This window comes from Tachypleus tridentatus, chromosome 6, assembly GCF_004210375.1.
Source record: "Tachypleus tridentatus isolate NWPU-2018 chromosome 6, ASM421037v1, whole genome shotgun sequence".
NCBI classification, from domain to species: domain Eukaryota; kingdom Metazoa; phylum Arthropoda; class Merostomata; order Xiphosura; family Limulidae; genus Tachypleus; species Tachypleus tridentatus.
In genome coordinates, this window is record NC_134830.1 from 38,431,349 (window position 1) to 38,444,148 (window position 12,800).

The 12,800-nt window shown below is 33.0% G+C and overlaps 1 protein-coding gene across 1 annotated transcript; it reads left to right on the forward strand.

Annotated features, from left to right (window-relative positions):
• Positions 1 to 277: 277 nt before the first annotated feature.
• On the forward strand, positions 278 to 10,306 carry LOC143252280 (solute carrier family 22 member 4-like). Its single transcript, XM_076504170.1, has 6 exons — positions 278 to 612; positions 2,386 to 2,593; positions 3,007 to 3,174; positions 4,732 to 4,879; positions 6,138 to 6,277; positions 8,029 to 10,306. Exons 2-6 carry the CDS (start codon positions 2,523 to 2,525, stop codon positions 8,093 to 8,095), a joined length of 594 nt encoding a protein of 197 aa, XP_076360285.1. The 5' UTR covers positions 278 to 612; positions 2,386 to 2,522; the 3' UTR covers positions 8,096 to 10,306.
• Positions 10,307 to 12,800: the final 2,494 nt, after the last annotated feature.

Here is a 12,800-nt window from a genome sequence, read left to right on the forward strand (position 1 = left end):
CCTGAAACTAAAGGCATACAAGCAAATACTTATGTCCATCCTTGATATACAAAATATATTAACTTTTTTAAAATTATCTTAGTATGGTTTATTTTATAATTTATTTTAAACTTATTAGTGAACAAAGTTCAAAGTTACAAACATCGTTGTGCAGTTGTTACTATGGCGCCCTGACAGCAATGAGAGGTTAAACTGTTGACAGGGAAGCAAAACTTTATCTAGTTTCCCTTACTTCCATACTTATACAAATATACTCACCAGAAGCGATGTTGTCATTCTGAGTTTGTCATGTGAGAAATATATAAATACAAATATGAGAAAAAAAACCTCTTGTAGACACATACGAAGTTTAATTTTCTTTGCGTGAATTCAGCCAACATGTATTTAAATGTTTATTTAAGTATCATTTACCAACATTAACTAATTAATTTTTCATGGTCGAAATATTCCGAACTATTTTCACCCGTTTCCGAATTCCCATTCAGGCCTAAAGTTCTACATCTTTCAGTGGGACTTATTCTGCGATCGTGAATGGCTCGTGTCCATGAACCAAACGATGTTTATGTTGGGAATGTTGTTTGGAGTATTTATAGCCGGCCATCTTAGCGACAAGTAAGTATTTTAGAGACGATTTACCTTTTATAAAACAAACTTTTCTTTATTTAAAACATTTTAATAGGACAGAATAACATCAAATATTGGAAATAATAATCTAAAGTCATTATCATTACTGTTCTTGTTTTATTATTACAAAACGTGACTTGTGTAATTCTAACCCTCAGCTTGTTCTCTTGTACGTTTACAATGAGCTATTTCAAAAAGAAATGAGCTCACACTTTTAGACTAGAGAATGAATGGCCTCACATCCTGACAAGGCCCGGTATGGACGCTCGACTTGTAATCCGAAGATCACGGATTCGAATCTCCGTCACACTAAAACGTACCCTTACAGCCATGAGGACGTTATAATGTAACAGTCAATCCCATTATTCATTGGTACAATTGTAGCCCAAAAGTGTGCAGTAGGTGGTAAAGACTAGTTGCCTTCCTTCTAGTCTTACACTACTAAATTAAGACGGCTAGCAAAGATAGTCCTCGTGTAGGTTTGCGCAAAGTTCAGAAACAAACAAACACATCTTGACGCGATCGAACGATTTTACTTTGTGTTCGTCAGAATGTAGTATCAATACATAGAGAAAATCGAGTTGATTTTATACTAAATAAATTTATTTTCAATATGCAACTCTGAAACTCTTGTGACAACCAGAACGATACAGAGTCTCAATGGAACGCCATGTATCAGAACTACATCTTGATTTTGTTTGAGTTTCAAGTAAATTAATGCCCTGTAAGTTTATTGCTTTTATGAAGAGTATGTAACAGATTTTTTTCCGACGTAAAATAGTTTTACATTCAAATGATAAAGATGTGTTAATATTGAGACTTTTTCAAATGGAGGCATCTTTCATATCTAATAACGTTGAAAGCAACGGAATATAAATCAACACTGAGATAGAGGACCATTCAAACAAGACCCGCAACAATTCAAACTCCAGGCAACAGTATAAAATATAATTTAGGGACCAACGAAGATTTCCGCCTGGAAATGAGGCTGAAAGGTTATGGGTTCTTCATAACTTTCGTTGAACTGTCGCATATACAAGTATATGAAAATGAAACGGATATTCCTGCTAGTTCATACACAAACACACAAATCAATTTACTAGCTATACTTATTCTCGTTCCCCAGATTATTTAAGTAAAGTACTCAGGAGGAGTAGAGTGTGTTGGAATAACATCTATAGGAAAGTGTTTTTTGTAACATGAACTTCGTTAAAGGACTATTGCCAAGATGCACGATTGTCAGGTAGAACATGACCGTGCATGGTGATATAGACTATCACGACATGTTGAATCTCCAAAATCGTTTTAAAATAAGTTTAGCTTCTCTTTGAAACTTCCTTAAGTGGATCAGCTGTAAGTTTACGGACTTAAAATTCTAAAATTCGGTTTCGAAACCTCGTTGTAGACAAAAAGCATTTAACATTGCATTAAAAAAACAATAACCTCTATAGTAGTTGCTCCGAAATTATTAGAATATCAATTTGCAAACGTATTAATCCAATTTTAATCACTTTTCTATCTTATCTTTCACATTCACAACACAAATTAACTTTGTGACATGAACTTTACGTAACGATGTGGTGAGCTCCAGAATAATTCAATATTTGATGGAAACAAATTATTAGGCAATATCTTCTTAAACACGTTGCTTTAGCTTTGATCACGCACACTTCTGGATCTCGAATTTCTCATAACTTTTTTTAAATTATTTATGAAGTTATGGACTTTTCTTTTTGTTAATTTACACTATTTATCACTTAGGTTTGGACGACGTCCTGTGTTGCTGGGTTCCCTTTGTCTGATTATTGTTTCAAACTACGCAGGCGCAGCTGTTCCGAACTTGTCATTTTTTTACATCGCCCGATTTTGTTCAGCGATGGGGGTGGTCGGCATACAGAATGCAGGTGTTTGTCTTTGTAAGTAGTTACAGAAAGTTTGTTCTTGTTCATCTCCGTATGATGTTATTATAGTAAGTAATATTTGTAATATTTTAAACTCGTTTTCTTGTACGTGAAAAATAATTCTACCACCTTCTATCACTAGGTGTATCAGAAATGAAATTTTGAATAATGTCCACCGAAATGTGGGCCCTGTTTGTCTTAGATGTTTATTCCTCCCAAAATTTTATGTCTTCTATTGTGAATCAAGTGTCTTCAAAATTCATTTAGTATTGTCATTTTGATGGTAGTAGTTTTAATGTATAAAACTTATCTTATGAAATTTCTTTTTTCTTTTGTTTATTTTATGAGATAATATATATTAAGAAATCCAGCGTTATTTCAAATAATAACTGTTTGAAAGTACTTCCCCCAAGTTGTATGATGACGTAAAACAGATTCAGATCACTTTGTAATCTAGGATTTGTCTGGTTTGTTTCTGTAGTAATGGAACTATTAGCCCAGAGTATGGAGCTTGGGTATCAGTTTCATTTTCGTTCGGTTGGATTAGAGGATTAATCATTCTTCCCGGACTAGCTTGGCTAATCAGAGACTGGCAGTATTTTGAAGCTATAACTGTATGCAGCTGGTTACCGTTGTTGATCGTCTGGTGGTGAGTTGAGGAATATGTTCTGTTATCTCGTGAACCAAAACCTTCTCTCTCTGCGCTAAACGCAGTAGATAGCCGGATGTAGCTTTCATTAAAACAAGCAAACTTAACATAATTTTTATAATTGTACCACAGTTTGATTACTTTAGAAGTATTTGTAGCATTAATAAAATACTAAACTGTAGGTTAAGAGCTTTATACTATTTATTATTGTAGCAAAATATTTCGATTACTTTAATGATTCACTACAACGTCACCAAAACTCATAAACTACTTACAGACCGATATTCGGAATGATCGAGTGTCCAAAAATTGAACTTAAAAACAATTACACATGCAGGCCTATCTTCATTCATGTTGTTATATTACATGAACAGTACTATATGTATAAGGTATATTAGTTATATATAACCCGATAACTTTTTGGGTATGCTGTAATTGTTCCATAGATCTTTATACTTTTTACCGTAGTTAATATTTTCTAATCTTTTGAAACATTATGTCAAAATTTACATAATAATAATAACCAATAATAACGATAATTAATGATGATCATATTATTATAAAAACAGGACAAAAAGTTGAATAGCATTTAAAAGATAAAACAAACTACAGCATTGGTGGATGGTTTTTTATTATATCGATCTGCCCCCAATAAAAAGTAGTTAACGCTTTCTAGTGTAAAAGTTATGTAGGAGTGTTTTAACAAGCTGTGTAATCAAATTCTATAAACATAAATACATTTACAATTATCTAATTACAAAATTATCATACCTAGTTTGTTTTAAATTAAACATTCACAATGGCAAGAGAACAGCTTTGTTTTATAGGTATAAATTAATAACAATGTAAAATGTACGAGTACAAATATGTTAGGCTTAAATAATGTGTATATTGTTGAATTTAATAAATGAGGAAACCACCTTTATTTTGTCGTATATACAGAACTAATTAAACAAGCTATTTTTACGATCACCATTAATTATTGTCTTAACCTTCATAATGGGCAGTGAGTCCAGTATTATATATGTTAACCCAGTTATGTATTTTTACATCGAATGATACATTTGTACAATGCTCATACTTAATTAACGATATATAAGGTTTTAGCAGCATTGCTGTGTGTTTGTAGCTCAGGTTTTGTTCTAACCGAATTAGTGTTAAGTATTACAAAACTCTAGTTTATAATTACGTTGTTTATGGTTTTTTCTGGAATATGTAACAGCTGCCATCTTTATTTTTATTAATCCTATTGTCATAGGTGTGGTAATATTATTGTATTAATTGTATTACTTTACGTGTGATAATAGTATTGTAAAATAGTATTAATAAATGCGTGATAGTATTGTTGTATTAAAAGTATTAATACTTGTGTGATAGTATTACTGTTTTAAGAGTACTAATACTTGTGTGATAGTATTATTTTATAAATAGTAATAATACTTGTATGATGGTATTATTGTATAAATAGTATTACTACACGTGTGATAATACTATTGTAGATATAGTACTAATATATTCAATAAAATCTTTAACCAAAGATGTATATTAATATTTCAGGTTCCTGCCCGAATCTCCAAGATTGCTTCTTACCAGGAAGCGGTATACAGATGCAGAGAATACCATCAGGAAGTTTCTTAGTATCAATAAACTAAGTGTTTCAAACCTGAATCAAACGATGCAGATATTGGAAACAAAGATTGAACTGGTAATTAATTTATATAATGAAAGACTTGAAGAAGAATTCTAAACATGTATTTCTTGCATATCTAACAAGGGCGTGCGTAGGAATATCACTTTTACTGATATCAAGGGTTAAGCAAACACACACACTATATATTTGTATACAACTTACGAGTACAAACACGTACATCACATGCAAATAAAGAAATAGTATTACACTCATCAAAATGGCGAAGTTTGTATGCATATGATTACTGTGAGAGGGGGAGCTGTTTGCTGAAGTTTGTGCACGCGTCTCTTGTCTCATCACTTTAAGTGCAAAACTGGTTAACGGATTATCAATACTGTTCTGTACAAACTGTCAGGATTAAACTCTGGATTTTAGCGTCATAATATATGAAGATTGCTGTTGAGTCAACAGACAGAGATAGAGTAACTTAAACCGTAACTATAAAATAATTTATAATAACATTTTATCCTGTAATTTTACTTCCTTTTATTTGATGAAATTTGTAGTAAAACCTTCGTTATTCATCTTACAGTGTTAGTTTCGGTTCTACAATGCAAATTAACAGAGACGATCCTGGTTTAAGTCACTACCTCATTTGTTCGGTGAAAGTTATTACTGGATGAGTGATATAATATGTGACAAACGTTTTGTAATAATCAGCGAATTAAACTCTTATCTTCTTTTTATTATTAGTGACGTATAAAACACAACCTTTAATCACAAAATAAAATGTTGTGAAAACACATTTTGAATAGCAGGTAAAATAACATTTTGAAAACATAAATAAGTAATAATTTTTCAAAATTAAAATTTCATATTTTTTACTTAATACGTCGTTCCTTAGTAATTCACTAGCCATAATAGTAATAAATATATTATTTCCCCCAGTTTGTAACTGTGAAATACACCTTGGTTTATTATGAAGTCGACCTTACTGCGATGTTGTATATAAATGAATTAGACACGATAGAAACTAAGTAATCCGTCCGGAATTATAACACATGTTATTTCATTGCAAAAGTTCCAAACACAGTGAAGTGTTGTTTAAAATAACAGTGTTTAACAGCTTGTCAGATCGTTTATATTCCTTCGCTATTTGACAAGAAATGTATTTGTAACAATATAGCTTTAAAAAACAAAAATTGAAAAAATTAAACTTATATTGTCCTTCTAAAGTAATTGTACATTTAAGAGATGACTTATTTTTAAAGTTCCAAATTTATTTATAAGTTTAAGAATAAGTTACAATAAGTCCTTCTATATTCTACTTTAGAGTAAATCCACGCACGTCGCTGTACCTTCAGTAATCTATGGTGTTCTGTCAATAATAGCAGCCATTATGGTCTTCCTTTTACCAGAAACATTTAACAGACAACTTCCTGACACAACACTGGATATAGAGAACCCAGAGAAGTAAGTGAGCTTTTAATCTAGATTTATAATAAACCATGACAGTTACGCTGTTGAAGCATTAAAAGTGAATATTTTCTAATAAATATGAATTCAGAGAACAACATTCTGAAGTTCACTTTTTATTGTAAATATATGATTCTGACACGGTTTTTTTTTCGGCTCTTTAGTGATAAGCTGGAGGGCTTATAATTCTAAAAAATGAGGATTCAATACCTGCGGTCACTACAATATAGGTGACCGATTGTTCAACTTTGTGTTTAATAAAATCAAAACAAAAGACTGTCATCAGGCCATACTATAATTTAGTTAGTTATAAAATAAAGTTGGAATGTTTTGTTGTTGTTAGGATTATGTGAGAATTTAAAGTTTAGTTCTTGATGTTTCAAATAACAGCAAAATTATTAATTTAGTTGTTCAATTGTTCCACTTGGTTGCGTAGTTACATGTTCAAAGACTTAAAATACTTTAGGTTGGGTTTCGATTCCCGAGGTGAATACTGAACAAATGGTAAATTATGCAGCTTTACGTTTAATTAATAAAACAACAACAACAATATATTTAACATATTTTGTGTAAAATTTCATCGTTTTTCTATATGAATTATAAACGGAAATGTCTAACTGTTTCCAGCATTAAAACATGATCTCAAATATTCTTGACAAACTAAATATCAACCATCTTCGGGTACCAAAGGGGAAGGGGGATACAACGTGAGCTCACCCAAGCATTATAGAGGGAGGGGTATCCGATAGTAGGTTTTGAGTGTAGCTGTATTTGGCACCAGTTATTGCGTTCTTTGTACCCCTCCGTCTCGATCAGAATCCCTTGGACATCATATTTGAAACTGTATTTATGCTCTTCCCAAAACACGTACATACACACTCAAAAACTAACGAAACCAAATTTGACTTTCGTTCTTAAATATTATGCGCGAATTTCCAAACGAATATGTTTTTCGAGTAGTAACCACATTGGAGCAGAATGTCACTGGGGATAATGGAGGAGTTTTGTTGGTATACTAAGACCTCTATGAACTGTTTGTTTGTTTTTTGAATTTCGCACAAAGTTACTCAAGGGCTATCTGTGCTAGCCGTCCCTAATTTAGTAGTGTAAGACTAGAGGGAAGGCAGCTAGTCATCACCACCCACCGACAAGTATTGGGCTACTCTTTTACGAACGAATAGTGGGATTAATCGTGACATTATAACGCATCAACGGCTGAAAGGGATTCGAACCCGCGACTCTCAGATTACGAGTTGCACGCCTTAACACGCTTGGCTATGCCGGGCCTCTATGACTGTGTAGACGAGGGTATTTTGATAGTTATATCCAATTTAAATGTGAGCTTATTTGGGAAGCGAAGCAATAAATCTCCTTTTATGTTTTAAACAAGGGTTTTCCCTATTATACAATTATACGAAGATTCGAAATGTTTTAAAGAATATATATCTTTATTGTTTATTAACAGAAAGATGCCTTGGTTTATTATTATTTAGTTAATCGCATATCTAAAGTGTTCTAAAAAAACTGACGGAAAGATGAAAAATGTTGCGTGGTATTTCTGAGCAAAGCTGACAAGGCTGAGCATTGTCAACTTCCGATGCCTGTGATAAAATACCTAAAGCGCCATCTATCTTGTGTTTGAGTTAGAACCAGAGAATATGTTTGGAAATATTTATAAAACAGAAACTTTTTTACCTATATTTTAAAATAAACATATCAATTCGTTACATTCATATCTTTTCTTATAGACTGACCAAATATGAGATGAAAGGTCCAGTTGAAGAGACTGAGCTTCCAGAACCAGTAACAGCATGAAAATAGACGTATAAAATCTATGTTAATTTGTGTTTAACTGTATACTAGAAATGTTTTATTGACTTATATTTTAAGAAAAATAGTTTATTGTGACGTTTCCAATATTTGTTTAGCAAGTACTAAGAGTTAAAAGTAGTAATTTTAATACGTATTAAAAAAAATTATCGCGTGGGTTTCTTTGTTTTTGAATTTCGCGCAAAGCTACTCGAGAGCTATCTGTGCTAGCCGTCCCTAATTTTGTAGTGTAAGACTAGAGGGAAGGCGGCTTGTCATCACTACCCAACGCCAATTCTTGGGCTACTCTTTTACCAACAAATAGTGGGATTGACCATCACATATAATGACCCCACGGCTGAAACGGCGAGCATGTTTGATGCGATGGGAATTCGAACCTTCGACTCTCAGATAACAAGTCGAGCGCCTTAACCCACCTGGCCATGCTGTGTCTATATCGCGTGGGTAGCGCCCCACACTAGAGATCCAGGGTTCCGTGGTTTGGTCCCCACTGACTACGCGTACTTCTATTTCCCTTAAGCGATTTTAATAAAAAAATATCGTACGAGGTACATATCTAGTCGTAGGCATTATAAAAGTGACTGTCAGTTACCATTACTGAGTTAGAGTAACCTATAGGATCGTGTTGACTAGCTGTCTTTTTCCCTCCCATTGTATCGCTTGAAAATTAGGAACGGCTAGAGAAGATAGGCCTTGAGTAGCTTTCAAGGAAATTGAAGAGCAAGAAATGGGGAAAAAAAAATCTTAATTAAAAAAGTAGCAAACGATTGCTGCTACGTACAAATAAAATTTTAAGACGGAAATTTTGTCGTTTGGATTACAAAATCTTAATGTATTGGTAAACAACTCTTCTTTTTATCCTGTTTAACGTCATTCCTTTCTCTTTCTCTCTTTCCTTCAATAGAGCGTTACACATTCGGCTGTCTTCACTCTGTTCACTTCTTGGAAACGAGTTCCAGATTTTAGCAATGTAAACTCGTTTATTCATTTACAAAGTACAACGTTTTTAACATGGAAATAGTTTTTTGCGGGAAGGAATTGGAGGGTTTTTTACTTCTACGCATTCATATGTGCATTTATATGTACATATATAAAATACACGATTTTCATATGTTCTGTTTTGTTCCATGTCCCAAAGAATATTCTAAGTTTCAAACTAAAATTCCACAGCATCTTAAAATGTTAAATATATCCTTCAATATTCAAGTGAATTCCTGAATGAATTTAGTACTGATCAATTTAAGACGGACGAAACAAGATATTAGGACTGAACTTCCTATTTGATATCCTTAGTTTAGTTACTGCAGCAGCAACTTTCGTGTAACTTTGACCTTTGACCATGAACGTACGGACTTGTTTACGTACCGTAAACTACTGCTGTTTTTTATCGCCTTTAGTGTGTGATGTTTGAACTTTTTCTGAAATGTATATAATCCAGGATAACTTTGTATATCACAGTCACTTTATTAACATTACGTACTTACTTACTCCAAAAGGAGACCAAAGGCCGCCTGGAGATATCTCCTTTTTAACCTTTCCCACCACAATAAAATAGTGTGTTGTCTGTCAGTAGACTCTGACAGCACTACGAAACTAGAATGACTAAAGCGATTCAAAAGGGCTCGTCGAATTCTTAAACACGTGTTTTTTATGGATTTATGCTAAAGATTCCTTGTGGATTGATGACTTTTTGAACACAGGACCTCTTTCAACATTCGAGACACACAAATAATATAAACAAAATACCACCAGTATTACTGTGAGCTCCACTAATAAATTCAGGATTTCCTGTCGATTTTGCACACAAAAAATTAGTAATTTTGTTTGGGATCAGTTATTTAAACTGGTTGTTACTACAGATAAAAGTGTAAAATAACTGATGCAACGTCATTAATAATTCGGTAATTTGAGGGCTAACTTTTATACAATTGGTTTCACATATCCCAAACCAATTTAATTTTTTGTTACTGTTTGTAATTAAGCACAAAACTACATAATGTTATTTGTAGTCTGTCGAAACCAGAATTATAGCTTGTCAAGTCTTCAGACATACCGCTGTGTAATTGAAAGATCATTTTAATCTAGAAATAAACAGTTTTCACATTCGTAATAATATTTAGGTTTTTTTGTATTTCGTATGTTAGCGGATGTTTTTAAACAGAATAATAAACATGTTTCTCAACAAACTGTGTCTTTTCTGAAAACAACAACTTTATGATGTGTGTGAAGCCTTACAAAAATTATCAAACATATATATATACAGTTTGCACCCACTTGGCTAAGAGATTAAGAACGTCTTCTTTGAGCTATTCGTCCATTTTGTCCAATTTCTATGAGGGCTATATGTTTTATATTTTTTAAATGTGCGAGTCGCGTTTTCGAATCCCCGTCTCATCAAACATACTCGTCCTTTCAGTCTCAGGGATGTTATAATTAAAGGTCAATTACACTATTCTTTGATAAAATAACCCAAGAGTTGGCGGGAGACGTTGTTGATGCCTTCTTTTTCGTATATAACTGATAAATTACGGTATACTAACGCAGATGGCACTCGTGTAATTTTGCACAAAATTTAAAACAAACAAGTGTTTCCGGTTTGGGCCGGGAGTAGCCATATAATGACTGAAATTGTATAACGTTTGTTGTTTTTTTGTTTTTGAATTTCGCGCAAAGCTACTCGAGGACTGCGCTAGCTGTCCCTAATTTATCAATGTAAGACTTGAGGAAAAGCAGCTAGTCATCACCACCCACCGCCAATTGTTGGACTACCCTTTTACGTTAGATTACTCTCAGTACACGTACAGTTCTTTCAGCTTAGTTATAATTTAAGTTGCAGTGAGACAAATTAAATGATTTGTTTTATTTAATAAACATGGTCTAAAACTACTTAATTGTGAAATATAGACTAAACAGTGTTAACAACATACTACTGTTATCTAACCATAGTATCGAATGTTTATTTTAATTCTATATATAATCGAATTGTTAAGACTAGTTTGGGGACTAAGCATTTCCAGTGTGATAAGTTTTAATATCAGACATACTGACTGGATAATGCTAGAGTCAAAATAATGAGAAAGAAAGGTTTCTGGAAAGTGTTCGAGATGGGTTTTCACCAATTAATAAAAGTGATAATTGCTCTATTAGGCTCAATGTTTTGTTGCATATCAAGTGAAGAAATAATGATATTTTGATTACATATTTAAAAAACAAATTTTGAAAGGATGTGCCAGGAACTATAACGTTGTGAACTGGGCAGCTAAGTCATTTCGAGACACTGATCAGATATGGAAAATGTTTAAAGATAATTTTTAAATATTCAAAGCAAGTATATTCTTTACAGAAAGAAAAGAGTAGCTGCAAATGAAAATCAACGTTGGCTTACAAAGGGTACAAGAGATAAAATGAAAGAAAAGTATCACAATTTTGGGAAATTTAAATTGACTGGTATTATAGACAATTTGGAAAATTATAGAAAATCAAGAAAGTTAGTCAAGCATGAAATTAGAATATCCAAAGGATTTATGAAAAAAAAAAGCTGAAAACACAAAATTTAATAGTAAGGATTTTCAAAGTTCATTAGGGTTAAACATAATCTTAGGAGTCCCAGTGTAGCCAGGTGAGTTAAGGCGTTAGACCCGTAATCCGAGGGTCGCGAGTTCGAATCCCCGTCGCACCAAACATGCTCTCCCTTTCAGGCGTGGAGCGTTATAATTAGATGGTCAATCCCACTATTCGTTGGTAAAAGAGTAGCCCAAGAGTTGGCTGTAGGTGGTGATGATTAGCTGCTTTCCCTCTAGTCTTACACTGCAAAATTAGGGACAGCTAGCGCAGATAGCCCTCGTGTAGCTTTGCGCGAAATTCGAAAATCAAAAAACAAACAATAATGTTTGGATTGGGATAGGACCCTTGAGGGATGATAAAGGAAGGTTTTTATCTGTTGATTATGAAATGGTAGGGTATTAATTAATTAAATTATGCTTTAGAGAATGATAAGACTTCTAAGCCATATATTTCCCGAGGAGTTTTAAAGAAAGTCAAGAATTTTATATGGGAGACATTTACCACAATTTCTTGTAATTCCTTAAATACTTGACAAGTACCAACAGAATTGAAAGTAAAAGGGAGATAATAGAAGTTGTCCCAGTAAATATAGGCTTATTAGTCTCACATCAGTGGTAGGAAAAGGTTTAGAATGTCTGACAAACGATACTTTAAAAATAATTTAGCAAAGTTTAGAATTTTATCGATTGGTAAACACGATTTCACTAGGAAAAATTTTGTCTTACCAATCTTTTGATATGCTTTGAAAATGTTACTGCATACCTAGATGAAAGTAATGGTGTAGATTTATTGTATTTGGATTTTTATAAAACATTTGACAAAGTGGACGTAAAAGGTTTGTAAAGAAACTTATCTCTGTATGTGTGGGGGATAAGTTAACTAACTGGATAAAAGAGTGTCGTGATTGAAGGAAGCAGAGGTTTGTCATAAATGGTGTTCAGTCAAACTGCATTCATTCTGGAAGCAAAGTACTTCAGAACTCAGTCTTAGGACCACTGCTCTTTTTGATTTACATTAGTCACATATATGAAGGAATAGCTAATAAATTACTTAAATTTGCTGATAATATTAAGGACTAGGATGTTGCAGAGTGTGAAGAGAGTGCTGCTGTTTTGTAAAATAATTT

Coding starts and splice junctions, on each gene's coding strand:
- LOC143252280 (XM_076504170.1), top strand. CDS start 2,523: ATGCAGGTGTTTGTCTTTGTAAGTAGTTACAGAAAGTTTGTTCTTGTT. Junction 3,175..4,731: donor CCGTTGTTGATCGTCTGGTG/GTGAGTTGAGGA, acceptor TTAATATTTCAG/GTTCCTGCCCGAATCTCCAA. Junction 6,278..8,028: donor GATATAGAGAACCCAGAGAA/GTAAGTGAGCTT, acceptor CTTTTCTTATAG/ACTGACCAAATATGAGATGA.